General features: G+C 43.0%; 3 protein-coding genes across 14 annotated transcripts; 1 reads left to right on the top strand and 2 right to left on the bottom strand.

Moving 5' to 3' along the window:
* Nucleotides 1–13: 13 nt before the first annotated feature.
* Nucleotides 14–19,915, bottom strand: MLH3 (mutL homolog 3). 11 transcript variants are annotated; one of them, XM_065063903.1, is made up of 14 exons: nucleotides 19,742–19,853; nucleotides 19,257–19,351; nucleotides 15,568–18,924; nucleotides 11,918–12,016; nucleotides 11,196–11,266; nucleotides 10,114–10,218; nucleotides 9,345–9,444; nucleotides 8,621–8,692; nucleotides 7,523–7,631; nucleotides 4,069–4,228; nucleotides 2,852–2,875; nucleotides 2,566–2,647; nucleotides 1,132–1,283; nucleotides 14–499 (listed from the first exon to the last, which is right to left on the bottom strand). In XM_065063903.1, the coding sequence occupies exons 3-14, from the start codon at nucleotides 18,848–18,850 to the stop codon at nucleotides 428–430; spliced, it is 4,329 nt and encodes a 1,442-aa protein (XP_064919975.1). In that variant the 5' UTR covers nucleotides 18,851–18,924; nucleotides 19,257–19,351; nucleotides 19,742–19,853; the 3' UTR covers nucleotides 14–427. The 11 variants fall into 11 exon arrangements, 8 of the variants coding, with proteins under 8 accessions (XP_064919975.1, XP_064919977.1, XP_064919974.1 ...); XM_065063905.1 differs by having other exon boundaries at nucleotides 19,257–19,348; nucleotides 19,742–19,825; XM_065063902.1 differs by lacking the exon at nucleotides 19,257–19,351 and having other exon boundaries at nucleotides 19,742–19,915.
* Nucleotides 19,916–20,083: 168 nt separating this feature from the next.
* ACYP1 (acylphosphatase 1) lies at nucleotides 20,084–21,361 on the bottom strand. The gene is made up of 2 exons (XM_065063925.1): nucleotides 21,126–21,361; nucleotides 20,084–20,726 (listed from the first exon to the last, which is right to left on the bottom strand). Exons 1-2 carry the CDS (start codon nucleotides 21,207–21,209, stop codon nucleotides 20,511–20,513), a joined length of 300 nt encoding a protein of 99 aa, XP_064919997.1. The 5' UTR covers nucleotides 21,210–21,361; the 3' UTR covers nucleotides 20,084–20,510.
* On the top strand, nucleotides 21,305–27,313 carry ZC2HC1C (zinc finger C2HC-type containing 1C). Of its 2 annotated transcripts, none has more exons than XM_021287446.2 (3): nucleotides 21,305–21,477; nucleotides 22,166–23,399; nucleotides 24,077–26,587. In XM_021287446.2, exons 2-3 carry the CDS (start codon nucleotides 22,173–22,175, stop codon nucleotides 24,341–24,343), a joined length of 1,494 nt encoding a protein of 497 aa, XP_021143121.1. In that variant the 5' UTR covers nucleotides 21,305–21,477; nucleotides 22,166–22,172; the 3' UTR covers nucleotides 24,344–26,587. The 2 variants fall into 2 exon arrangements, with proteins under 2 accessions (XP_021143121.1, XP_021143122.1); XM_021287447.2 differs by lacking the exon at nucleotides 21,305–21,477 and adding an exon at nucleotides 21,508–21,666 and having other exon boundaries at nucleotides 24,077–27,313.
* Nucleotides 27,314–27,999: the final 686 nt, after the last annotated feature.

Genomic DNA, 27,999 nt, shown 5'->3' with positions numbered 1-27,999 from the left:
TACTACCATAAGCTCAAAGAAAGAGTTTAGTGTTTATTAATAAATACATCCCCATCTTTAAAGCACTATAAAATACACGTCTCCTCTCTATTATGCAGTATCATGCTCTGCTTGCAGAGAAAAAGTGGTTTGTAACTGAGTGGCTACAACTTCTTGCCTCTCACAGTCAAGCACTGACTTAAATCCCAGGCTCACAATATAATTCCTTAATGTTGAAGACGCTTCTCCAGGCTACAAGGTGAGGTCCTGCTGCCATGTTCTTCTGGCTGGACTCTGCTCCTTGGGTCAATACTTGGAGCAGAACTTCAGTGACCGCACTGGCTCAGAAACTTGGCTCCACACAAGGTACCGTTGTCTAACAACAGGGGGACTTGCATTGTACCAACGCGTCTAGTGGTTGCAGCTTACAATCTTAACTTGTTTTTCATTAGGGTCTTTTTTTTCCAAATAGGTGCCACGCGCGTGCCATCTTCCGCAGTCTAGCCAAATTTGGTTTAGGCTGGAGGGAGAAAAATTAAGAAGCACTAAATAATAAAGTAAATGAACTTCAATGCCTCCATACTATTTGCCCTAATACAGTCATTCCCAAGTTTTTTTTAATATCTAATTCCAAGTCCTGCCTGACTTTCAACAGAATCCAATTTGATAATTCAATATAGTAACAGCAAAAAGGAAGGAGTAATGATTTTTTTTTTTAAATGTAAATCTTGCTATTTCTTTTCCCTTTTTTCCCAATTTTAAAGCATCTTAAACTTTGGGGAAGAACACATTGTTTTAATTAGCTTATTTGCCACTAGTAGAATATCAGAATTTACATGTTTTCCAAGTTTTACACTTAAAACCTGCAAACAATTGAAATATATGCTTAACTTTAAGGACTAGTGGACCCCATTCAAGTCAATGTGACCATTCAAATGAAATATGGTAAGACCCTTGCTAAATTGTTTGCAGGATAGATGTTTAGTGTTCTAAAGTTTTATTTTATTGGTAACAGCTATGCAAAAATTCAAGTAAGATAAGTAGTGATGGTTTCAATCTGGTCAATTCCAGTTCTAGCACACACGTACGTGACATGCCTCTGATAATCCAGAGTGTTGATTATCCAAGGTATATCTGTGTCCCACATAGTACCTGCTTTTCCTGCTGTAGATGGTCTATGTCTGCAAGAGGCATCATGGAAGGTCTTCCATGAGCACACTGGAAGGGCAGCTGGCAAGATGACAAAGCTTTTATAAGTCTGCAGCTCTCCTCCAAAGTCAAGTGTTCATTAAACTTAATAGCTCCTGAAAGAAAGATACAAATTCTTGCATATGGTGCCAAAGCAATTCAAACCACCCGGCAGACTCCCTGCACAGCTGTGGTTTTCACAGAAAACAGGGCAGCTCCTGAAGACTAGCTGGGAGGCTGCGAGGACAGCCCAAAGGCTGCAGGATGGCAGACTTAGGGCTTGGCTCAATTAACCAGCCTGCTGCATAATGATCAGCTTTCCACGGCCTAAGCTTTCACCTAACCCAAGTCTGATGGATGGTAAGATAATAGGGTTTTGGCCTTTCAGATGATGTTGCAAGAGGCAAACGGGCTGCCTTTTTTTTTATTGTGTGTGTGTGTGAGTGATGGCTGAAGACACAACTAGCTCACAAATCAAAAAGTATTAAACCAATGTGATAGCTAATATCAGTTCCATAGACTTTATCAGTTCTGTGTGCCTGCCGCTGACAGACATCAGTCCCAAGACCAAATGCCGGCTCTGCCACTAAGTCCTTTCTCACAAGTGAGCGCTTAATGGCATCCAGAGGAAATGCAAGCAGAACATGAAGGAGTAATTTCAAAGGTGTTTGCAATCTTTAGCCTTCACAGATGCACAAGACCACCTGCAATCCATCTTTCAGCCATGGGACTTTTATAGGTCTAAAAAAAATTATATATTGCCTGGTGTTTGTAGAGTACAGTGAAACTCTGTGACAATAGATGCTTTTGGTTCATGTTTACCCTTTCAGCATGATCTTATTAATATTGTATATGGCACAGGAACTGCCACAATAGGCTAGAGATGCCTATTCACCTGTAAGGTCTGCTCATTTCCAGGTGCTGGAAAGCCACAGTCCCTTGGAAGATGGAAATTCCTACTGCACTCCTTCCAAAAATACTTAAAAGGTCACAGGCACACTTAAACTAGCACTTTTGATACTTACATGAAGACTAGGTCTTTTCTGCTTGCTTTCAAGCAGATTCCAGCACCTCCCCCGCCCCTTCACAGAAGCTGTTATTTAAACGGTTTAGATCTCACACAGGTGAATGCATCTCAGAACTGTGTTCTGTCACTCATGTGAGGGTTGGACAGTACATTAGGCCCAAACATGAATAAATCAGCGCAGTGTTGCATGTCCCTCATAGCGCTGCCTGTGAAAAGACCATTTTCTCCTCAGCCCTATGAAACACATAGTCTATAATCCTGGAATTTGAGCACATTCTGAAACCACTGCCTCAGGAAGGATGTTGTGTAGAGACAGAGAGGTTAAAAAAAAATTAAAAATAAAAAATGAAAGAAAAGTGCAGTTTCCCTACCATGACAGGCCTGGGAAGCAAACATCTTCAGAAATGTCAAAGGCAGTGTCCCTCGTGCTCCTGCTCCTGTGGTCTGCACTAGCTAAAAGCAGTAAGGAAACACCATCTTACTTTCCATTTAGTATGAGAAACAGGAAGAACTGTAACACAAAGGAAACTAAAAACAAGTAAAAGCTAGTGGACTATCTAGTCCACCTCTCTCTTTTGAGGCTTAACACACTGCCTTTGGTTCATGCAATAAGCTTTGCATTATTATAATCAACTTTAGAAGCAGAGAGCAACTCACCTCAACTTGTTCTTGAATAAGCTCCTGCAAAGAAAAAAGTAATACCATCAGTTGCCGTTTCTCCATTTCAGCCCATACCCTGCTCCACATCTGTGTATAATTTATTGTATAACTGCTAGAACCATGAAAAATGATGCTGTTGCAAGTACACAGACTACAGTGTAAAAGATCTAGATGCAGGTCCTGGCTTCTCAGAAGTATCTTATCAGACTTTACATTAATTATGTGGTTCCCCTCTGCATCAGTTTCCTATCTGTAGAATGGGTATAATGGAACTCTTACGCCTCAGAATGGAATGACTGCACGTTATCTTTGAATAGCTAACTTTTCTTCTTTGGATAATAGCCATGTGGGTTTCATTTCTGATGTTTAAAATGCAATAAACTCATAATCAGTCATGAGTAGGTGTTACCAGTCCTAATTAAAATAAAAAGAACTGCAGAATAGATCTGCCAAAACTCTCCTGAGATCTTGAGGCATCAGCTGAGAACAAGTGCTCATGAGGCACAGATCTCCACCATTTTTATTGCTCTCAGCTCCCAAAACACACCAGGCCACTGTATTTTGAGTTCTTCCTGATTATAGCAAAGTTGGAAAAGAAAATTTAATCAGATGAATCATCTCTGTTTCTCAAGATAGATGTATGTCAAGACTGGACTGATTCACAATGGCTCAGCCTAGTGGCTGGATACGGTACTCCAGCAACAATTTTTAAGTAGTCTGTGAAGCAGTTAAAATTGTGGAGAATTGTTCACAATGGAAACTGCAAGTAATCAGTTCAGCATTTTTTTCCTCAAACTACAGAACACCTGGAACAGCAGCTTTTAGAAAGCTGCACTGCCCATGTAGAGATTTCATGAAAACAACTTTATATCCTAACAAACAATATTTCTGTATCAGCAATATCAATAATTTTACTGTTCATTCAAGCATTTGCTGTTCATTGAAGTACTCATAAGCAGTAAACTGTTGAAACATCTGCACTATATAGCATTTTTCTTAGCTTCTCCACCAGTCCAAGTCTGAAACAGTGTCCTATCGTTTCTGTTACAGTTCAGGGATTTCAGCTGTTGGACTCTTTAGCTCCTAAAAGGGGTGGCACATTTGCCAAAGGACTTCATTGTCTCCTTCATAACAGAGACACTCATTATAATACCCTGGGCTATTAACACAGAACAAGACCCAGTATCGCAGTTTCAGCCTTATCCACAGCTGACCTCAATGACGCTTTTAGTGACAGGTTGTCTTTTCCTTTGTAATTCATTGGCATCTCTTTCTGTAGAACACAGCGGCACTTTCCTCACTAGAATCAAGCTGCTGCTGTTCTCAGGAAATGACAATTCAAGACCCAAGTCCTCCAAATTTTTGTAGCAGCATCTGAGGAAAAAAAAACAAAACCAGAAATAAGTCATCAAGCACAGCATAAATAAATGTTTCTGTGGTCCCTATATATGTTTCTTCCTGCAACTGTTTCCAATCTCAATATCCATGCATCACGAGACTCCAAGTAATTTTGCCATTTCAGCCTACAGTCAGCCAGTTTTTTTCACTCCAATCAACTGTGCACATTGCGTGTTCCACAACCACAAGATCTAAGAGTACCTGTACTATGTACAAGCTTTATGTCTGAATTTATAGATCTATCTTTTCTGAAGATGCACAAGGTGTCTGGTTCAACACACAAACACTTCAAATATTGAAATTACACAGCACAAAGGCTCCTTTAAGTCTCACCTAAAAAATTTTTATTTCAGTTGACACATAATAGCGAATACCTAGAAGGGAAAACAATATTTTAAGAAATTTATGCTGGTTTAATGAACTTTCTATCCTGTTAAGCAAAGAGAACCCAGGAAAGAACAACCGCTAGTTTATCTGACACATCACCCTGTGGATGGAAAAATACATACAAAAATGGGACTTCACAGTCAAATGAGAACTTCTCTTCAAAATGAAAATAAATGTAACAATATATAGTTTATTTTACTAACTCAGGGAATATTAACCTAAAACAAAGGTGGTGAAGGTCAATTTTAGAAGAGATTCTTTGAACAAAAAATAAGCTAATCTAAACTAACTAAAATCAGTCACAAGTATAATGCAATTATTAGCCTCCATATGGACAAAACTTGCGTAATTCTGTGCCACAAAAGACAACACATATGGCCTTCAGCAAGAGCAGAGAAAGAAAGAAAAAGCCCACTGTGGTGAAATGACAAAATCCAAGCAGCTATTGAAGTCAATCAGGCCTTTTTTTTAAAAAAAAGGGAAAAAAAGGAAGTTCAAGAGTGTCAACAGAACAATGCATTACTACAATCCTTAGCAGACAAATAACAGAATAGAAGCTGCAGGTGAACCAGAGGTCCAGCTGAACTATTAAACAGCAAGCATAGCTGAAGAGAAAGGTCTTTTAAGGAAGTTAATTTATTTCATTACATCAACTTTACCAAATAATACAGTCGTACTCTGCCAGCAACAATAACAATAGAATTTAGATTTGTACACAGTACTCTTAATTTGTAACTTTTTAGTATGGATAGTCTCACAGAGTGATGTAAAGAGATGAACTGCCAATAAATACTGATAAACTAAAGCGCAACACAGTCAAAGCACCAGTAAGCCAGCACCAGTAAGCTTCTTAAATCAATTAAGTGATAACTGAAAATCACAACTGGCATCCCACTGTGTGTCCTTGAAAGAAAACCATGCCTCTGTGATTTACTTTGTCCTACTGATTTTTGTAGTATGTTTGTGATATAGCTGATAAAGAAAAGTAGCTCACAGAATTTATTTGGTCTTTCAAACCCTTTGATGCCATCTCTTAATAGTGCCTAGAAATGCCAACGCAAAAGGTTCTTGTGGATAGAGAAGTAACAGTTGTCATAATTTAGAAACTATGGAAAAAAGATATGTTGGCAACAGTTGGTCAGCATTTAACATGACATGAGCCCTGTATCTTCATAATTGTTTACTAATTACGTGAAAAAGAAGGAACATGGTCAAGAAAGCACATTTGTAGAAAACACAAATTTAGGTTAGTTGAGACAAAAGACAATGCTGAACTCAATGAGAGCTTAAAACAAGTAGAAAAATTATGAATGAAATCAGTAGGATGAATGAAAAAAGTATAATGAAAAATTGACTGAAAAACTGAACTGACAGCTCCAAAAGACAAATACATGCAAATTATCAGAAATAATTTGGTCTATTTGTACATTCTGTTGGCTTCTACATAAACAGAAAAGAAACCCTAAACAAACAAGCAAACCAATAAAAAGCTAAAAAACCCCACAACTCTGTGTTTCATTGTCATCACCATTCAATAACCAAGCAGTTCATGCAAGCAGAAGTAGCCAAGAAAGCAGACAAAATATGAGGTGTGCATATAATAGACAGAAAATGGGGCACAACTGCAAAGCTACTGTAGAAATCAATGGGATGCCATCACTTGGTGTATTGTATTCAGCTTTGGCCATCCAGTCTCAAAAGTAGATGTATCAGAAAATGAAGACATTCAAAGATGAGTGCAAAAATAATTCAAAGTTGAACAAGAGGCATTACAAATATTGTGATGTCAGAAAGAACATAATTAAAATGTAGGAACTACAAAGGCATCTGAATATTACTGAACTGTGAACAGCAATGGTTATGTTCTCCCATTTTTCCCTAGGGCAGGCAGAACACATTCCTTTGGAATTTCTGGTACTGGCCATTGTCACACCAGAGAGTTACCAATCAGATACAGCAGTGACACTGTTACGATTGGAATACACCCAAAAAGGCCTTTACACCAAACAGGTCTGTCCCTATAATAGGCGAGGATCTTAACAAGGAGTGATTTAAAAGCTATCAAGTTTGCCACAGGCACCACAAAAAAGAGAAGTTTGAGCGTAATGAGGTAGTCCTGTGAATGTTAAGACAGAACTTCACCTGAAAATGAAAACAATGCAGGGGAAAACAAACCAAACCAACCAACCAAACAAAAACAACCCACAAAAACAAACAAACAAACAAAAACAACCACAAATGCACATGGCAGGTGATAGACAGGGATTTTGGGGGAAAAATTTTGATTAGCCTCCAATAGGTCTGCAATAGTCCAACAACAAATCTGTGTCTAAACTCTTGTAGTACAAAAGATCCATATCCTAAGAGTAGCTAGGCCACCATCCTGAAACGTTTGGAAAACGGTGTTCATTAGTTGCTCTTGGCAGGTACCTCAGATTAAGGAATGCATTTTTGAAGGAGTCACAATACAAACTTTCCATACCCCATCCTGCTCTTCTCAAACAGTGCCTGTTAAATCGGTGACTAGATCAACATGATGGCACTGCACTCTAGTGCACACTCCAAGCCCTGATCCTCAGACAGGAGGATCTGTTGGAGGCTGCTTTGGTACTCTCCTGGCCCACAGATGAAGGTTTACTTTCCCAGGGAAGCCAGAGCATGTTGCAGAGGTACAGAGATGGCACACTACAGGGTTTTGCCTTGAGATGTCGTAAGGACATGCTTGAGAAGCACACCTATTTTCCTCAGCACAGATACAGCCGGTTGGTCTCGGCTCAGGAAAGAATCAGTAATGTCTTTCTTGACCTTCATAGTAACCAAAGAATATATAGAGATCTTCCCGGTCAGCAGAGCCATCCCCAAAAGTTTAGAGCTATTACTAACCGTAGAAATCTCCTTTGTTCTTCTGTAACTTCAATCTCCAAAGGGGGGGAAATGGCAGAAGACAGTAATTTCTTCTTGCCACGTGCTGCAGCTTCCTTATCATAGGAATCTGTGAATGAATCGTTTAGAAGTATCCTGTCTTAGAATATTTACGCAGGCATAACCCTTAATGACCCTATGGTTTGGCATGTAATCCTCTGTTTGGATTAAAAAGTGACCACAGAATGCCTTCTCCTGAAACTTGCGGAGGACTGGGAATGTCACAAACCAGACATTTAGTCTCTGGGGAAGGGTTGGTTAATGCCACTTTGTTTTTTCCCACCAGTTCCAAAAAAGGGTCACTCTAAATAGCAAATAAACTACTGATATATTTAGTCCAACTCACAGGGAGAAATTTTTCCACAGAAGAGTCTGATATAAATGGCATTAAAATACTATTCATTAAGCATTTCACCTTTCAGTCTTCAACTTTTTTCAGTACCTGACCAAAAGGAGTTCCTGGAACCCTCTCTGCAGGAACTGCACAATATTTATTGATGAAAGAGAAGGTCAATGACTTTTAAGTACTTGGGGAATGGCTATTGTGCTTTTTAACATTGAAACCAGTGGCTAATGAGCTTACAGAGGAGACTATTATCCCTTTGCAAACAGTTTCAGATTGTGGAAATTTTAGGCTTTAAGCGGAGTATTCTGCTGAAAAGGAACCAAATGTACTATGCTCTTTACTCTGCATCCCATGTCTTATTCTTCACAGCATAACCACATGATCTTATTGATGTTGTTCTATTTCCTCTTCATTGTTTTTCCTATCAGTCTTCCTGCTCCTTCATTATGTCAGGATTATTTTAGTTTGACAGTTTTGTGGGTAGAGAGTATATATTCTATTTTTGGAAATGCTGTAACAATTTTCAGCTGTCAGTACTTTGACTGCTACAGATACTGAATGTCTGGGTGAAGATGACAAATAAATATCATATTGGTTTCATACATTCCAGATTTATCCTTATGATAAGTTAGTTAGCAAGCTTTCCCTTTCAGACAGCTCGTTTGTACCTTTCTGTGCACTGATTATCTTCTGAAGGCCATCTGAAACCTCACCTGCAATAAGCTGCTCCAAGCGGATCCGTTCATGAGCTGCATGTTGGTCCACCAAAATCAAGAGGTTTCCATCTAAAAACGTACCACAAGAGAGAAGAAACAGGCAAATTTCTACCAGACAACTGCAAAGGTTGGGAAGAATGACCACTCCCTAGAGGCCACATTTAGAGGATAACTATCAGCCAGTTTTACAGAAATAAAGCAAGGAGGAGGCTGTGTTGGCAGAACATAAAGTCACTACAGAACAGAAATTTAGTGATCCAAATTGGCATTTAAATTAGGGTAATTAGACTGAGTCAGAAACTCTTGTCTACTGACATCTTCATCTAACTGCAGAATGAGCGCTGAGGTCACCCACAAATTGTTCTGTTTAATACAGTCTTCAAAAATGTTACAAAAACTACTGGGTTTGAATGCCTTTTTTGTACAGCTTCAGCAAGCTTCAACAATGACTATGTCCAGACACTGTGAACAGAGCCTGAAAGATGTTAGTAATTTGAGTACAATCTATTTTTATAACACTAATCAGAAGGCAGTAGGAACATTCAACAACATCCAAAATAAAGATAAAGAAGATCCAGGAAATTTCAAGTGAAGACTAACATTTTCCTCTACTCACAGTATCATTCCAAAGCAAGATGAGAATATAAACAGGACAGTGTTCCCTCTGCACTCTAACTGGACTTGACAGCCACCTCAACTTCACGTTAATAATCACTCTTACCTGTCTTTTTATCCATTTCATTCCTAGTGTTGATTAAACAAGCGATAAATTTATTGTCCACTTGCTGAAGAACCTGCAAGATACTCAGAAAAAATATTACCTGGTGGTAAAATTATTTTTTAAATGAATGTAAACCAAGAAAGATGACAATCAAAATGGATCAAGCACAACAAAGAGGTGGTAGGATAATTAGGGGAGTGGAAACCACATCTCTTCTAATCCCAAAGACTTAAAGAATTTGGCCTAGCAAAACCAATACTGAGAGGTATGTAATTATTCTTCATAAATATAGTGGGAGGCTAAATATGGAAAAGGCGGCAGTTATTAAGCTAAAAGACAATACTGGCAGAAGGTCAAATGACCATAAACTGGTCATGAAACAGTTTAGTCTGGAACTAAGAAAAAGTTTCAAAATATCCAAGAAAATAATTCTGTATCATGTTTTTCAAAGAAAGTCATAAGGGCAAGAGCTCTGATTGTTCTAAGGTGGAGCTGGAAATTTACAGCACAGATTAAATGCTTGGGTAGAAGCCTCCATGAGTTGGGAATTAAAGCTGTGCGTAGTGACTCTGAGTATTTGATTTGCTGGTATCACCAAAAGAGAATGTAAACAAACTTTTTTAACCTGCCCTGTGTTTAAGGACTTGTGCTGATCATCTGCAGGATCCATTTCCCTGGATATCTCTTTCTCAACAGGCAGAAACATCAGCAAATCCCATCGACTGAGTGGCAATTTGAGTGCGAAAACTAGTAATAGATTATATTGTACCTGCATTGAATGAACCATATCTTTGGTGAAACGATAAGGGTACAAGATATTGTGAATTTTCACAGCCAGATTGTCAGCCTGACTGCTGGTCACATCAACAGCAACCTGTAAAAACAGAAGTACAGATCAAGCAGGCTATAAAGGATATGGCAAAAAACCCAAACACACAGAAACTACCCACAACAAACAAGCTTTAAGAGAAACTGGAAATAACTCTGCATTTTGACAAACCAAGCTTTCTACACAAGAATAGTACTAACTAAAGATACCACCCAACAATCCATTTGCTTCCATCCTTATACACTTTCCCATCTGGATATTACCTGCTAACTTCAATACATGCAGCTGATTTGAAGTACCTATCAGAAAGCCTGAAGTTAATTATCAGCCTGCATGAACTCCCAATGGATTGCATTACAGAAGATGTATCGCCTTGACATGAGTCAGAGTACACGGCACAGCCACAACTAAACAGAACTGTTCAGAAACTCACCAGCAGGTGGTTTGCTACTCCCTCTCTATTGTTTGCAGGTGGAAATGTTTGCATACATATGTTTACACACACACAACATGATGATTAAAGATAATGCTACCTCATGACAACAAAGGAAGTTTTTCTAAAAGCTCCAGCATTGTTTCCCTCTCACATGCCATTAATCCTGTCAGGCTATAGAAACATGTATAGTAAAACACACTTTTAAGACCCATTGCATCTCAGAGAAGAAAGCTGGGTTATTTTCACTCTGCCCACAAAGACACAGTTAATACAATTTTGCCATCCTTTACCTTTTACGATTGGTATCTCTGTAGAGGGAAAGACAGCTTACAACAGTGTTTTGCTTTTGAAATGACATAAGGCAAAAGATTAACCTGATACCTGCTTCTCTGACTTTTAATAAATCCACAACAACCTACATATAAACAGTCTATAAAAAACACATAACTGCCAGGTCTATAGTCTAATGTATCACTGAATAACTTCTATGTAAGTTACAGTATTTGAAATTTTCGTCCCCATGTCAGAAAATAAGAGAAGGCTACACTGACTCCTATTCTAGCATGAGATGTGAGATAGTGCTTACCTCTGGGCAAGGAACAAAAACAGGATTATCCCATTCTGAAAGCAACGACTGGAGAGACTCCCCTTCAGCATCTAGGAAAGAACAAGTAGTTAGTACAGGGACTACCACCATCCATCAGCAGAAGGTGCACTGGGTACCTCTACCTCACAAAAGTAGGGTTTTTTTTCCATGTTAAAAAGGGGGGAATGTAGAAATAAATAATGGAACACAAGACTGGGCCTCTCTATTGTCTGCTTTAATGACGAAGGACACCATGCAGCTTTCTGACTCCTAAACATGCTGTAGCACAGTTCAACAGGCCCTGGAAATGGAGCAGGTGGAGGGAAGGAAAGAAAGACCTGTTCAGCTACCCGCTCCCTCTGGACAAAGTCACATACCAAAAAGATGATTTCATCCTTTCCACCGCAAAAAAAAATGTGACGATTGAAGCTATTTTTCACATTCCAAGGTTGGAATGAGAACAAAGAAGGGAGTAGGTAATCATTCTTTAAACTACTGACATAATTCAACAAAGAACTGAGTATTTCATCCTGTAAATAAGTATCCCCTAACCTGCCTTTAACCCTAAAAGATTTTTTTTTTCCAGTTCTAGATTTGAGATGACTCACACGGTCCCATTGTTAACAGACCTTGAGTAATTCTGGGTTCCTGTTGGGACATCTGGGAGAATTCTTTGATTTGTTTTTACCACAGTACACTGCGTCCTGGAAAGCTGGCCCTACCTCTCAGATCCTGGCTTGCTAGAGTCTTCTCTTTTCGAGGTCTAGGAAGGAAGGGCAGCACAATCTCACTTCTAAAGGGATGGCACCTGAACTGAAACCCTAAACACAATATAAATTTACTGCTGCAGATTCAACAGTATGCAAAATTACAAAAAGCTATACAATTACTATATTCTCATAAGCATGTGCTTAGCCCTCTACAAATTTGGGTATGGTGAAGATTTTGCAGTCTAACACTGAGACATAACAGCATATATGTAAAAAGCTGAGAATTATCATACACATTTACATCAGGAAACGTATTTTAAAAATATTACTGTGGCTTCTGCAGGACCGTCCTTAAAAATTGGCTGCTGCCTTGAACATGTAACAATTATTTCCCAAATTAGTACAATCAGAAGTGTTATCCCCAAAGAAAAAGAGGAGGCATATGGTAGTCTGTCACATACCAAAACACTCTTGAATTCCTGCTACTATGGAGTGGCAAAACTGTCAGTCTATCACCACTCCTATCAATACTTAATACAGTTATCAAGAACTTGTAAAACTGAAAACTACAAGTCAGTGAGACCACATGAGATATCAAAGTTAGCCTAACAACATGTTCCTACCCACCCAGCAATGATTGAATGATATTACAAACCTGTATTGTTATCAAGAATTTTAAGAAAAATGGCTCAGATTCCCAGCACGGTGGTAAACATTTCACCCTTCCTTTGGTACAATTCATACTTCTATTCTTTGTGAAATAATAATGAATTAATAAAGTTCCTTTCTACTAAGAAATTAAGGGTGTGCATTCAGGAAAAGTGGCGGAGTGATAACGCCAAAGAAAACCAGCTGCATGCTGATAAGCTCACTATGGAATGGCTCTATGAGATCCTAGGCCAGTCCTTAGGCTCCTTACTGCTGGCTCCATTCCAGTAAAGACCAATGATGGTCCTACCCTGGGGAACGAGAATCCTTTCAAGAATCCAAACTGACAGCCCAGCACAGGAGAGCAGCATCTCATTGTCACAAAATCCAGAAGAGAGGACAAGATGATCTGATGTGGTTCCTGGTAAACCATGGCAAATCAAAAAGGGCTACCTAATTCAAACTTCGACAGAACTTTTATAGTCGTTATGACTGAAAGCTATTATTGCTCAAGTTCACAGCAGCATCTCTCATCTATGTGAAAAGAATTCCAGTATTTTATACATAGAAACATAAACCAAGATTCATTTCCTTGCTCTTGCTGCAGGGAAAATCCTTGTTCAGGACACAGATTTTTCACAAAGCTAGGATTTTCTTTCCCAAAGGCCTGTGAAAATTCAGAGCTGACAGAGATATTATTAATAATGACTTCTCTGACATGTAACATTAGAAAAGGTGCTGAGGGTAATAATGTACATGCTTTATACATGCAAAGCACATACAATTACCATACTTTAGTATTCATTTTCAGTTGCCTCATTAAAATATACTGGTGTAATGACATATCAGTCAATAATGTAATAAAAGTAATAAAAAATGCAAACACAGCTAGCATAACAATGAAGACCATGTTGAACTGGGGCGTTAACCTACTACAAATGCATTGCATTAGATTATTCAAAAAGGCATCTAATAGTAAAATGAAGCTTGATAAATTTTCCTGTAGCAATCACTTTAATCAGTATAAAGATACTTGAGTCTAACCTACAAAATCTAGCATTTCTGTTGTGCACATGACTTGTGACTGGAACAAACAGCAGATGGCCACCGCTCTCATGGAAAAGAGGATATGGATTATTTTTACCTCCTTCCACCTGCCACCAATGCGTGTAATTTCCCTATGACCAAAAGAAATGCATATCCTCTGTCTGAAAAACATGTGAAATAACATTTTTGTTGTACTTGGAAAAATGTAAGATCCACAGGGTCTAGCCAAACTTCAGACACCTTGTAAAGGTTTGGGAGGTCTGACCTTCAACCTAAGAAAAGCAAAAAAGCTGCAGGAGACATCTCACCAAAGAATACCACCACTGACAGTTAAGAAAGAGTGGCACCATTGATATGATGGAAAGCAACACCAATGATAAAGGTAAGAAAGAACAACGCCATTGCAGGTAAACAGGTGCAACACAATATACATCTTCAAAGACTACAGACTATATGCAGTCTGAAAACATACAGGTATGTGAAGTATCCCCTTCGTAAACATGAATGCACTATCCTAACGTTTTGGACCGAAGGTCAAGCTCTACATCTCAGTGCTTTGGCTGGCTACTAAACAGCACTGCGGGCAACCAAAATTGGTAAAACACAAAAATTAGAAGTGTTACTCAAAGATTGTACATTTGTGCTTGCAAGTAATTTTACCTAAGAAAGCAGAGATCGTCTTCTCCTTGTAACAAATTTACTTCAGTGGAACACAACAGATATTCAAAATTACTGGCATCAATTATTATACTTAAAAGGGAATAACTTAAGAACTGAAACACCTATTCCACCAATGTTCTATGACTGGTGATAAAAACAGAAGTAACAGACCAAAAAATCGACCAAACCAGAGGCTATCATGATTGATTAGATAAATATTTCACAGAATGGCTGGGGTTGGAAGGGACCTCTGGAGATCATCTACTCCAACCCACCTGCTAAAGCAGGTTCACCTAGAGTAGATCACACAGGAATGTGTTCAGGCGGGTCTGGAACACCTCTAGAGGATACTCCACAACCTCTCTGGGTAGCCTGTTCCAGTGCTCTGTTACCCTCAGAGTAAAGAAGTTTCTCCTCATATTCAGATGGAACCTCCTGTGCTTCAGTCAGCGCCCATTTGCCCTCATACTACTGTTCAGCTCCACTGGGAGAACTATCTAAAACGAAGTCCAAGCTACTTTTCCCAAACGAATTATCCAGTCTGCATGATGAATGACTGTATCTTTGCTCAGAAAATCTGCCTATAGACAGACCGGGGAACAACTCTGAACAGAGATTCCCATATTAATGGGAAACTTATTGAACACACTACTTTGCCGAGCCAGATCAGGAGGACACAGAAAGTCAAACCTGACAGAGAGATCAGTGAAGACTCATGAACACCACACAGCTGAAAAAATAATACAATGTAGTGTCCTGTCACCCTGGAAAAGCTTCATCATCAAACCACCAGCAACACTGTACAACATCTCCTACAACATCAAGTATGAAGGAACAGCCTTCCAACATCTGTGGAAAGGAGGCTACACATTCTCAACAAAAAAGTTAGACTTTTTTTCAAGGGTTGTTTTGAATTTTGTATGCAGTTAGGATAAAATGTTAAAAAACACAAAAAATTTCCAGTGGGCTTACTTTATAGTGTGTCCCTCATTGTATATATGACAATTATATATAACTGTTATCACAAATTCCATGATGCGCAGGCAGCTGCCTGTTACTTGACAAGGTGTTGACATTTCTTTTTAGTGTCTTATTAAAAACTATGTTTTAATATCTTGAATGTTAATGTGTTACTGCCTCCATAGTCTCCAACGCTTTCCTGGTTTTCATATAGCTATTACAAGTAAGGCAGTGGGTATTTTAGCCTAAACTGTCAGGTGCTGTCAGCAAGATATTCTCTATGCACCTAGCAGAACACAAACACTTTTTACTCATTCCATGCGTACAACCACCACCACCCCTCTTACCATTCTGTGTGACAACATTCACAGCCATTGTTGTTATATCTTGAATGCAGGCAGCTTGAAATGCCTCAGCGGGAGGAGTGCTGTAGGTGCTCAGCCCAGTTGTTTTATTGATGTATATTGTCTTACCCAACGAAACATCAAAATCCTGCAGCCAGTTTGAACACCACAAATCATTCCTGGGATTGCCTGCGCTTGTGTTGTCTGCAGAGAACTCCAAGTTACTTGGGAAGGTCATATGGGGAACCTCAGTATCTTTCAGATTTTGTTCTGAGGATTCACCTAATGTACTTTTCTCTTCACAGGTGATGTTAGTACAATCCTCTTGAGCAGGTAAAACACTACCTGAAGAGACTGTGTACTCCCCTTCTGTGCTGCTGAGTGGTGACAGGCTGACAGTACTTTTCATGGACTCTGCTCTCGTTCCATCCGGTTGTGAGCACACATCCTCCTTAGAAATGCTGTAATTACATTCCTTCATTTTTTCCTCTAAGGATTTGTATGTTTGACAAGCATTGTACAAAAAATCATTATTTGAAGATTCAAGATCAAAACTGTAGTCGTCTTTTCTACTTGAGTCTGTTTGGAATTGTTCACCAAGTTGTGTTACTTCTTTGTGGTCACTTTTCAGTCTGGACAGTTTGGATGATAATGATCCCGGAGATTTTCTACATCTTATAATTTTTTTACTAACCTGAGAGTAATCAGACGATGTCAATGGACTTAGACAAAGGGCCTGTTTGTCCTGTGAAGTTTCTCCACTGCATAATGAAGTCTCTTCCAAAGCATCAAAAACTTGGATACTATTACTAGGATCTGTATCTTCCAAAGTTGGAGTTTCAGAAGTGCTCACACTACCATGGTTGTCATTTCCATTCTTTGAAAAGCCACAATTAGCTTGTGAATTAAAAACAGGGAGACCAAATTCACTCTGCTCTGACAACGGTGTTGGTAGCACACACCTGACTCTCCCATAGTATCTCCTGAACTTTTCTAACGAACCCAGCTGTGTGCACAAGCTCAGCTTCTTAGGGGGCTGAGGTCTCGGCAGAGCTATTTGTCTTCTAGTGCTTTTTATCATTTTATTGTGAGGAACACATGAAGAAGTTGCCTCTGGCAATCCTGTAACATTCAATGTCTTATAATGTCTTTTACTGGTAGCAATAGGCATAGTTATCCCCTCACTCACCTGATTTGGAAATGTTTTGTTCTCTGACCGCTCACTACCATCAGCCATGCATACTTCTCTGGTCAAAAGAGGTGTATATTCTTCACTTGTATTACTGGAAATATCCTTAGCATTTAAAGACTGAATTAAAAAACTCACTTTGTGGCCAAAAGTATCCTGGGTTCTGATAGGGCCAGGTCTACACTGCGTGTTTAATGAAAGATTCATTTCTGTTTGTTCACATGCATGTGTGGGCTGATTTTGCGTAACATGTTTTATGACGCTTGTAGAGCACGATTTTAATGGCACGGAACTAACGGCGCCTCGTCCAGCATCATCTATCACTTCAGCAGTTTCCCTGTCTCCTGTCCTCATCAATGAACTTCCAGAGACAGTTTCAGTTCCCATTGCTGTTTCGGTAAGGTCTTCTCTCTCAGATGGTGACCGAATAACATCATTGTTTAAGATACAGACCGTATTTCTTTTCTCCACTACTTTCCCTTGCTTGCTTCCCATATCTTTTATGTAATTCTCTGCAGAATGCTGCAGGTCACCACAACTGACTATTTTTCTTGTTTCTGATATGGCCCCTCCACTAAAAGAGGAACAAAGATTTTCTGAAGGTTTCAGATGAGTATCAGATGATTTTTGGGAACTGTTGGTGTCTTTTGGCTCCTGTTCTGAGATATTTGATACAATGAAATCAGAAGCTGTGTCATCCTTGCTGGGCAGTGGAATCTCCACATGGTTATTTCTACACAGATCAGATGGTTCAGCAATCTTCTGATACGGGGCCATCTCAGTTTCCTGTAGATTTTTATTTGACTCTATAAGACTCAAGGATTTTTTCCCCGACATGGATTTCCTTTTGACATCTTTTGATTGCAAGCTGCACATTTCATAGGAATCTGCAATTTCATCACATGCTTTCTTAAAATTGTCTTGGGTGCTCTTCTTGTCAGAGAGTGAGGGCTTCAAAACTGGAGCATTATACAAACAAAAGTTATTCTCCTCATTAAATTCTCTGATGTCCTCACCACACGGTTCAACGAATAAATGTTCTCGTTTCAAAAACACTTTCACTCCTTCCTCTATGCAAGTTAGAAGAACATCCCAGTTCTGGAACTCGATTAGAGTTTTTGCAGGTTCTAGACACACATCATAGTCACTGTATGCACAAGTCACGTTGAGAATAAAGATCCCATACAACTCTGGAACACAGCGATAGCGACCAGCACTTGCACCAGCCTGTCTGCTCACAGGGCCACTTTTTGCCTTGCAGCAGATGACACTTTCTTTTCTTAATAAAAAATCAATCAGTTTGTGTAGTCTTGTCTTTAAAACAAGCCTTCTATTCACATACAAGAACTGCATATTCTTATTGTAATGTCCTTCAATGCTGATATAACCACTTAGCTCAAATCCCCCAGACTTATGATTTATTTCTCGTAACTTCTGTGACCTGCCCAGTCCGTAAATTTGACAAAACCGAGAATATATATCTCTTGTCTTAGGGAGCTGAAGCACCATAGAAGCAGCAGCATCGTTCCTTAAAGAAAGTGAAACAGAAGGATGCATCAGCGAAATAGCCTCTACTTTATGTCTCACTCTCTCAAGCTCCAACACAGGATCCATACGCTTTTTCCTCACCGGTAACTGATAGAACAGATTACACACTGTCACCGTAGTTCCGCCACTTGGTCTGCTCAATTCAGCTTCACAAACTTCCAGTGCTTGCCCATTGTGAAATAGTTTCACAAATGTTTTTGCTGTCCTGCTGGTCTTAGATGAGACTTCCACTACAGTGGCCATGTTGGCTATGCTCGCCACAGCCTCCCCTCTAAAGCCGTAGAATGTCAGGTTCTCCAAGTCTCCCACTGAGCTGCACTTGCTGGTGAAGTACCGCTTTCCCATTGCATTTAAGTCCTCTCTCCCCATCCCGGAACCATTGTCCACCACCTGGATCTTAAAAGCTTCCAGATCCACCCTGATAGCAACACATGTTGCTTTGGCATCAATGCTGTTGAGGACAAGCTCCTCAACACACTGCCCCACGGAGCTGATAGTCACTCCAGAGCGCAGCCTGGCTCGCACATCTTCCACCAAACGTTTGATCATGGCAAAATCAGATAAATGAGAAACTCAAGAAACTGCAGGGAGCTCACTCCTCCATGTTCCTTGAAAAAAACTCCCTGGGTGGAGAGAGAGAAAAAAAAAAATAAAGTTAAAGGCCTGAAAAAACTTTCTTCTATTGCATTCACCCTCATAAATATACTTTTGTTAGTCTTCCTGGCATTCAGATGCTTTTTCTGTGATTACTCCCCTGCTCAGGCTTTGACTACACATCACTAGTGCTTTCAGGGTAAATGGCCAGAATCTAAGTCTATGCTCATTACTAACAACATACGTGATTCTCAAACTTAACACACCCAAACCAAACTCCAACCAGGATAACACTAAACTCAAATGATCTGCAAGCAAAAGGCTTTTGCTTCGATTTGTATCAAAGACATATAGAACACACCACCAAGAAGCAGGCACAGAGCTGTCTTCCTCTTGATTTTAGCTCGATCTCCTCACATAAATTCACAATGCCTCATTCTGGACAAAGAGCATCTGCTGAAGTCCATGCAAGAAACGAATAAAGCAAATTTGGGAATGGGACACTGGGTAAGCTGTGAAAGAGAACCCGCTGTTTTCCAGTCCTGTCCTTGGTGACTACTGGTTTCTTAGGGCTACTGGAGGGGACACCCCCGCGCCACTCACGCTAAAGGCCCTCGCTGGGAACCCGGGGCCCCGCTGTGTGACAAGTACCCCGGGGCTCCCCGGCCTCGGGGGCACAGTAGTGCGGCCTCGCCCCGCGCCCAGCCTCGCTGCCACTCGCCCGCCCCCCTGCCCGCCCCCGAGAGGAGCCCCGTTGTCAGGCAGGCGCCCGGCGGGACGCGGCGCTGACAGGAGCGGCGGCCCCGCTCCCCGGTCGCGCGGGGCGTCCCCCGCCCCCGCCCTCACCCCTCGGTACGCGCTGGCGCGAGGGCGGGGCGGCCCTCCAACGGCCGCAGCGCGAGACCAACCGCCCCGGGCTGCCGGGCCCAACGGCGATCGGCGGGCCGGGCAGCGAGTGCACAGCGCCTGCGCAGCTGCGCGCGGGGACGCGGTAAGGGATACGGGGCCACGGGGACCACGGGTCCCGAGGCCCGCGGGCGGTGCATGCTGGGAGATGTAGTTCCCGTGTCGGGCCGGAGGCTGCGAGAGCGGCACGGCGGCGGGGGACGGGCAAGGACGGCGGCCCTTCCCCCGGGCAACAAGCACCCAGTCCACTCAGCCCCCATATAACACGGCCATTCCACGCAGGAAGCTTCAGGCAATTTTATTCTAATGAAAAAATAAAGTTCTGGAATAACATAAATTGTTTCTGAGGCATTCATAGCACTTTAATGTTTTTAACAATATTTAATATCGGCACCGACTCTGTGATGTCCTTCACGTGAGTGCAACACTATATAAATTACATACTTTATTCACATACAATTACTCAAAGCCCACGCGACACGCACGTTCAGAAACAAAGATAATAAAGAAACCACAGCTCTTCCTCTGCCTGCCAAAATTTTGTGAAAGGCTGGGAGCTAGACAAACAGTACAACAAACCAATAAATTAGAACTGTAATAAAATAAACTTCTCTAGAGCTGAATATTGGCTGACTGAACAAATGGGGAAGAGGGGAAATGTCCTGCGAGGGCAGCTCACGCTCCAGATTTTGCTTCTTCCCGGACCAAGTTATTTCAAGATCTGGAAGTCCTTGTGCTCCAGCACTGGGATCGTCTTCTCATTGCGGAACTCGGCCCGGCTGATGCGGGACTGGGGACTGCCCGTCTTCCGGAGCCACTCCTGCAGCTCCCGCACCCTGGCCGCCGGACCCTGAATCCGGCCCTGCACGGTGCCGTGCCCGGTATTTTGGACCCAACCAACCAGTCCCAGTCTCTTGGCCTCCCCCTGAGAAGACAATGCAGAGCAAAATGAGATTGATCCAAACTGTAAAAGAGCGACAGAAGGATGCTGACATACGGGAGTCAATTTTATAGGTAAAACACGGACTTTCAAAGAAGGTCCTACGGCTCAGGCTGCAGGAAAGCAGCAGCAGATTCACCCGCCTGCTCATTATGTTCCTCCACACGACAAAACTGGGGCTGGAATGCACTTTCCGGTCATGCTTACATAACGCGGCACAGGCCGCCAGCGGCGCTGGGAGACGACAGCCCCGCTCGGGAGCGTGGCCGGGATGCAGCCCGGCGGTGGCTCAGCCCCACCGCCGCAGCCCCGGCAGCGCTGGCGGAGGGCACCGCCCACCCCGGCGGGAAGGAGCGAGCCGCGGGACCCCGCCCCGCCCCTCACCTGGGTGTACTTGCGGAAGAACACGCCCTGCACCTTGCCGGACACTTCGTAGTCCACGGACACCAGCCCCTCGCCCTCCGCCATGGCGCCACCGCCCGCCCCCGCCGGCCGCCGCCGCACACTCCCCTGCGCGGCGGGCTCGTGCCGGGGGCGTGGCGTCGCCCGCCCCTGGAGCCAATGAAGAGCCAGGGCCCGTGAGCGGCTGCGGAGGGTTTGGTCTTTCACTAACTGCCTCATGAATAATGCACGTTAACCCGCCCGTCGGTCATCACCTCTACCTGGCCATAGAGGTGCGGTCCTCCAGAGCGCGGAGTGGAGTGTTCCGGAGGAACCATCGAGAGGCCGCTCACCGGTGAGAGCGGCGCAGGAGTCGGCGTTCGCGTGTCCGTCTCCAGGCAACAGCCGTCAACACGGCGGCGGCGGGCGGAGCTCCGCGCTGTCCCGGGCGGGGCGGGAGTCGGGACGCTCGGGCCGTGGGTGCGGAACGGGAGACGACACAGCTTGCCGAGGGGGCCGGAGGAGCGCCGGCCGCACCCCGCAGGTAACCCCGCTCGCCCTCGGGGCTGGCCCGCGGGCTGTGTACCTGACACACTGCGGGGAATGTGGCGGAACGAGCCACGGGAGGATGATACAGAGCTTTGACGGACGTTTGTGTGTAGGACCTGTGTACCACACGGGACCGACGGTGCCAAAACTGAGGGGACACAATACGGGAAACACCCTGGGAGAGTAGAACGATTTCCCTGGCAGTCCAGTGTTTTCCTGCTGCTACAACGAGACAGGGCTCAGACAGAGGGCAAAATAAAGGCAAACCTTTCTGGCTGCATAAACGATTGGGGCTGGAAGAGGCAGCATGGGACCTCCCTAGATGGAATGAATGGAAAGATGTATAGAACCCAGAAAAGTTACTAAACGTTTGCTAATATTTATGATAGAGTCTCATTGTAGCTTCCAGGTGTAGACTGTTAAGAGAGAACTTGTCCAGTTTTGGATAAGGTAGCCTGTAATGACTTTGCTTCTAACCTTAGGCTCTTTCCCAGGCACTGAATGGCTTTGTTTCCACCGGTGGGTTCTGCGGAGGCCGCTACTAAGCTTGTTCCCAGTTCACAGCTGGAACACCAGAAGAAAAACTTTCAGCATGAGCTCACACCTGACAAAGAGGAAAGTTTAAAGGATCTCTATGCCCGGAAGAGCCGAAGATATTTGTATTCTCTTTCTGCAGAAAGCAGTGAACACTGCTCCAGTCATGGAGGCTTCTGTTCAGCTGGACTGCAGAGCAAGTATCTCACCAGCCAGACCAAGACTCTGCCAGCTAAATCAGTAGCCAGACGGAGAGAAGGAGTGGACCGTGGGTATCCCCTGAAACCAATTTTTCACCACAAGGGTGTGAGTGTGCCAGTGGTCAGCATAGCTCAGCTTGGAAGTTCTCCATACATGGAGGAAGCTCCAAATAGTAGGCCTAGCTCAATGAGCAAAAGGAATCCTGCAGCAGGGAGGTCTCAGCTAGCTGCAGGGCTCCCTCCTTGGACAGCAGAGCCTAAACAGTCAGCCTCCCATCAGTACAGGAAAGAGCTGGCCTACATCCTAAAGTTAGAGGCAGATGGACAGAACCTGGAAGAGGAAATCCAAAAGAAAGAGGCCCTCCTCAAAGAGAAGCTGAGGAAAACAAAGGAGGCACTTAGGAGGATTCAAAGAGAGAAGGAGCTTGTCGAGGCAGAGGAGAGAAGAGAGAGAGAAGCAGAGAGGGCTCAGGAACAAAAGGCCACAAGGCACCTTGAAGAGAAAACTTTCAGAGGTGCCATCAGGCCAGGTGATGGTGGGGGGCTCTCCAGTGGGGCACAGTCTGCAGAGGCCACTATCCCCAAGCCTGGCACCACCCCCCAAGAACTGTCTATGGAGAAACTCAAGAAAGAGCGGCTGGTGGCCAGCAACAGCAAAATTCGAGATGGCATGCCCATGGACCACGTAGCTCCTAGTTCAGAGCTGGACCTAAAACATAGTCCTTCTCCCTCTGCCCTCTCTGACCGAGATTCTGGTGACCACCTGTCCCCAGAAGTGCTGTACGTGCGGGCTGCCGGCGCTTTGGAGCAGGGTGGGCTTGAACAGTGCAGCTTCTGCGGTCGCAAGTTTCTCTGCAGCAGGCTTGAGAAACACAGGAGTATCTGCAGCAAGAGCCAAGGTTCCAAGAGGAAAGTGTTTGACTCCAGCAGGGCCCGAGCTAGGGGCACAGATCTGGAACAGTATCAGCAGTGGAAGAGCTCAGAGAGGCCTCAGGTAATGTGCAGTCTCTTTGCCTCCCTCAATCCACATCTACTGCTCATGTTCCTTCCACCTTGACATCTAATTCTGACCAAGACGCAAGCACCTTCACATGTACATGGGGCCAAGGGATACAATCCAGATCTTGCCTCTGAAGGGTTATTGCCAAATGGATTAATAGATCCATTTAAAATCTAATAGATGGGGGTGTGGGTCCTGACTGACTTGTCATTGTAACGTGTCAAGGGTGTACTCCTGGAGAAAGCTCCTTGCTGTGGTCAGGATGCTCAGGATGCAGACTGGGTACTGCACTAAAGCTCTGACATTAGGGGCTGCTAGCAACTGGCTGAAAATCCAGGTAATACCACAGGCTATTGAAACAAAGGCAGGGGAAACATGCAGCTCTGTTCCTGCAAAGCAGCTATAGCAACCTCTCCAGTTCCTTGGTCGTACTGCTTGCTTTTCTGGTTATTCTGAAGCTCTGAGTATTGATGTCTCCATTGGTGTTTCCTTCAAATCCTCCTTGGTGCTCATATTTTTGATCCCCTTTGTGGGACTCAGCTCCTCGAGGAGGGTTTCACATTAACAGGGAATGCCCAGGGACAAGTGGTCTGAGTTGAACCCTGAGCGTAAGACTGAGAACAGCAGCTGACAGTGGTGCCAGTTGCTCTGACTGCCTTTCCTTTTTGCAGACTAAGCCACCCAGAAGGAACAACTGGAGACAGAAGCATGAGGTTTTAATCCAGACCCTGCGCCAGGCTCGCCAGGTGCAGCAAGTCCTCTCCAAGGGAGGGAAGGTGTCTGACCTGCCCCTGTTGCCTCCCATTGAAAACCCAGACTATGTTGCCTGCCCCTATTGCAGACGCCGATTTGCCCCCCAAGCAGCTGAGAGACATATTCCCAAATGCAAAACCATCAAGAACAGGCCCCCACCCCCACTGCAGAGGAGACGCTGCTGAGTCAGTGTCCAACTGTACCTGCTGCTGTCATTCCCCGCCTGTTTTCTGCTGGTTCCCAGCCACAGACACTTGAATTTTCCCTACTCTCAACCTTGGCCATGAGTGTGTTGAGCTTGTATGCACATCCAGTGGGAAGCTCAGGACATATAAGCAGAATACTAGAACTTGGGTACTTTGGCCTGTGTCCTGGGTTGCCCCCATGCAGGATGCCCCTCTGGGGGCCATTTCTCCCATCCAGGGAGTTCAACATGGAGTCACAGCGTAGATGTGAGGCTGTTGCTACTGACTGACTGTCAGCAGGACAGCAGTGAGGAGCAAACCAGCCGTCAGAAAGTGGCTGTTCTTCACAATCATATTGTGCCTGTAGGTTAGAGAGGCTTGGGCTTTTTTCCTTTTTTCTTTTTTAATTTTTCTTTAACTAGTGGTGTCTGATGTGAAGAGAGCTGTTCTCCTTTAGCTCATACATGGCTGCAGACTCAGGTTTTTTTCCTTCTCCAAAGGCAGTGTAGTGCTGTTCATGGGACGAGCTGGGCCAAACACAGCATGTGCCTTTTGTTTGTTCTACTGCTCTGTAGGTGCACAAGGTCACCCCTGAATGTGCTGACAGCAACTGTGGTTCTGTCTGGGGTAGCATTTTTGTTGTAGCTTCTTACATTCAGACAAGGTATTTGGAAAAGTCAGACCGAGGGAGGGGAGTGAACCATGTAAGCAGTGAACTTTTCTGCAGCACAGACTGCTCTGTTCTTCAGTCCTTGGTATCTGCGCTAGATGACTGGATCCAGAGCTGCTGCTTGGTCATTGCTTGTGCTCTGTCCTGTTTTGTATAGTACTGTTTGGCTGAGTAATGAAAGCTGTGTAGGTAGGTAGGTAGGTTTATTCCACACTTGTTCTGCAGGAGCCTGAGTTTATTTAGATGCTTTTCTAGAATGCTGGTGATGATCCTGGGGCTACTTCTTACCAGCTGAAGATCTGTAACATTACTATTTAGAAATCTAGTGTGACATTGTTTGAATTGGAAAAGGAGAACTGGGAGGAGTATTATAATATTACAATGCTTCCTTGACACAAGAAGTTCAGGATCAGGAATTCAGGGGGTTAGAAAAGGCAGCAGTAGCGGGCACTTACTGTTTGAGTCCACGTGTCGATTCACGTGCACGGAACAGCAGAGATACTCCGAACTGGTCAGAACAGAACATCCCAATGTGTTCCTTACCACATACAATAGCTGGGACTCAGAGCTGGGAAAGGGCGGAAGAAGAAATACTTAATTAAAGAATAATGCCACACAAGATCAAAAATAGGTCATGAATAAGCTCATACTGGAAATTAGGTTTCTAACCAGGGGCGGATTGAGGTCATGGAAAAACCTCCCAAATAGATTAGCACAGGCGAGGAACCTACACTGTTTCAAGATGGACCTGGAGATGATCACAGAAGGGAGCACACTGCAGCAGGCAGAAATTAAGAATCCTGATACAGAGCATGTGTTCCTAGCTCCAGGCTTCTTGTATAAAGTGCAAAGAACAGATCAGCAACAGTTCTGTGACTCAGTGTATCACTTTCAGGAGCTGAGAAGGAATCTCCTTCCCATGGCAACCTACCCTCAATTCCTCACTTGGCTTCTGATATTTCTTTTATTTTTATTTTCCATCCAGAATGTTTAAGAACTGCTGCAGCTAAAAAAAAGAAGCCAAACACCCCCACCCCAGACAGTGCACTAAGGAACTTCACACCAGAAAACCTGTTAGCTGTTTCACTGATATTTTGGGGTTAAATCAACAATTAGATTTAATACAAAAAAACCTGGAGACTTTCTGCAGGCCAAGTTGCTAGGGACCTCTAAACACCCTTTCTTCAGTCATCTGCTTTTTTTCATCTTAGTTGCTGCAATGGTACATAATTATTACAAAAATATAGCCCTTCTTTTGCTTTATTCTTAAGATGTAAGGCAGTTATTGATGATTTTTGTCTCATGCTAAAGGTCTTTGTTTGTCAAACTGTCAAAGGGTCTTTTGGGGAAAACAGGTGTCCTACAGACCCTTTTAGAAAATCATCTGCTTATAATTGGTGACAGTTCCTGCACATTTTTAAGTTCCAGATTCTGATCTTTAATGTATTAGACTAGTTCTGTTGTGTAAAAGTAATTTTAAATGGTCACAGAGTGGTTTGTGTTCTCAAAGAAAGAATGACTACTTTGTATGAGAGAGTTGCAACAGGAAGCAAACAAGGAACAAAAAAAATCCAGCAGCTTCTTTTGCGAGTCCTTCAGTAATGTAGCAGCAGCTCATGGGAACCTAGAAAAAGATGAAAAGCGACTAGATTAAACTGGACTAGTCAGAAACTGAATATGAAGAAACACCCAGCCTTCAATGGGTGGACCTGACTCCTGGAAGGAATTGGAGAGCTTCTGCCCTATAAATGAGAGAAATCTCAGTCCCTTGGCACACCCTACAAAAGCACAAAGGTCCCAGAACAGGTCAGTGCTGCACCGCACCAGCCAGGTAAAGAGTGTACAAACCTAGAGAGGAGAGAAAAAGCAGACTTGAAACACAGGAAAGTGATTTGCTATATCCAAATTGATTGGAGAAACAAGATCAATGCCTTAACTTCAGCACTTTGAAATACAGGATAGTAACAGGTAACAAGAGGTAGGAAAGGGGTAAACTGGAACCTTTATGTCAGCTTCCTTCTATTAATGAAAGGTGTAGCTGAATTAAACAAAGAGTAGTTAAGAAATTCAGTACCACTGCCTGTCTTGTAATATTAACTCTTGTTTCTGTTGCAATATATTTTATTGACTGTATTTAGTGAACCCTGAAAGTCAGCAGAGTGCAAATGGTGTAGACAGACACAGAAAAGCTTTTGATACTGTAAAATACAGCCATCTGTTGGGGACTTATTTTAAGTGACAGGCAAACAGCTAATGCTGAGATTGAAACTGTGTATTAAACAGAAGTTATTGAAATGAAATCGCCAGCCTCCATTTGTTCTGTTTCAGCACTAACCATGAGGAGTTCACCCCTCTTTGCTGAGCTACTGTTCAAAGTCAAGACAGAAAGACTCTGATAACTGGTTAAAACTTACTAACAGTTTAGCCAAAGCATGAGGCTCAGAACAGAGACTGACCCAGTTTCTTTGCTGTCCTGGGTAGTGTTGCGCTGGCACAACTCAAGCTGTTATTCCTGCCAGCTCAGTTTCCCTTTCTGCTACTGCAGTACAATCCCATTCTAAGAGCCAGGCTGCATTTTCAGTATCCCAGTCTCTGGTGAATTTTGAGTCTTTAAGCCAGCTCTGCCTCTCAAGACATTAAACAATTTACTGAAAACCCTGACAAAAAGTCAGAAGTGACAGGCATTAAGTACAGCGTGCAGAACAGTTAGCTGAGCAGGTGTCAGGCAGGTCTGTAGGCCTTCATGCTCAGTAGAAGCTGTTCTGAGAGAAACAGGTACTTCTTCCTTTTGAGCCTCTCTCTTCCCATTACTCATTTCCTACTTGGCACTCAAATTATTGAAATAAACACACACACAAAAGCCCCCTGACGTCACTAGGAGGATATGCAGCAGCAAGAAAAAAAGTTGTTTTGTTGTTTGCTTGTTGTTTATTTTTTAAATGAAGGGACACAGAACCTGACATTTTCTTTCCCATAGCAAAGAACC

The sequence above is a fragment of the Columba livia genome, chromosome 5, assembly GCF_036013475.1.
Source record: "Columba livia isolate bColLiv1 breed racing homer chromosome 5, bColLiv1.pat.W.v2, whole genome shotgun sequence".
Lineage (NCBI taxonomy): Eukaryota > Metazoa > Chordata > Aves > Columbiformes > Columbidae > Columba > Columba livia.
Note: the sequence above shows the minus strand (reverse complement) of the source record. Positions and strands in the feature narration are given on the sequence as shown.

Coding starts and splice junctions, on each gene's coding strand:
- MLH3 (XM_065063902.1), bottom strand. CDS start 18,850: ATGATCAAACGTTTGGTGGAAGATGTGCGAGCCAGGCTGCGCTCTGGA. Junction 2,876..4,068: donor TCACTAAAAGCGTCATTGAG/GTCAGCTGTGGA, acceptor TTTTCTTTGCAG/GAGCTTATTCAAGAACAAGT. Junction 2,648..2,851: donor TTATTCAAGAACAAGTTGAG/GTGAGTTGCTCT, acceptor TACTGCTTTTAG/CTAGTGCAGACCACAGGAGC.
- ACYP1 (XM_065063925.1), bottom strand. CDS start 21,209: ATGGCGGAGGGCGAGGGGCTGGTGTCCGTGGACTACGAAGTGTCCGGC. Junction 20,727..21,125: donor TCTTCCGCAAGTACACCCAG/GTGAGGGGCGGG, acceptor TTGTCTTCTCAG/GGGGAGGCCAAGAGACTGGG.
- ZC2HC1C (XM_021287447.2), top strand. CDS start 22,173: ATGGCTTTGTTTCCACCGGTGGGTTCTGCGGAGGCCGCTACTAAGCTT. Junction 23,400..24,076: donor AGAGCTCAGAGAGGCCTCAG/GTAATGTGCAGT, acceptor TCCTTTTTGCAG/ACTAAGCCACCCAGAAGGAA.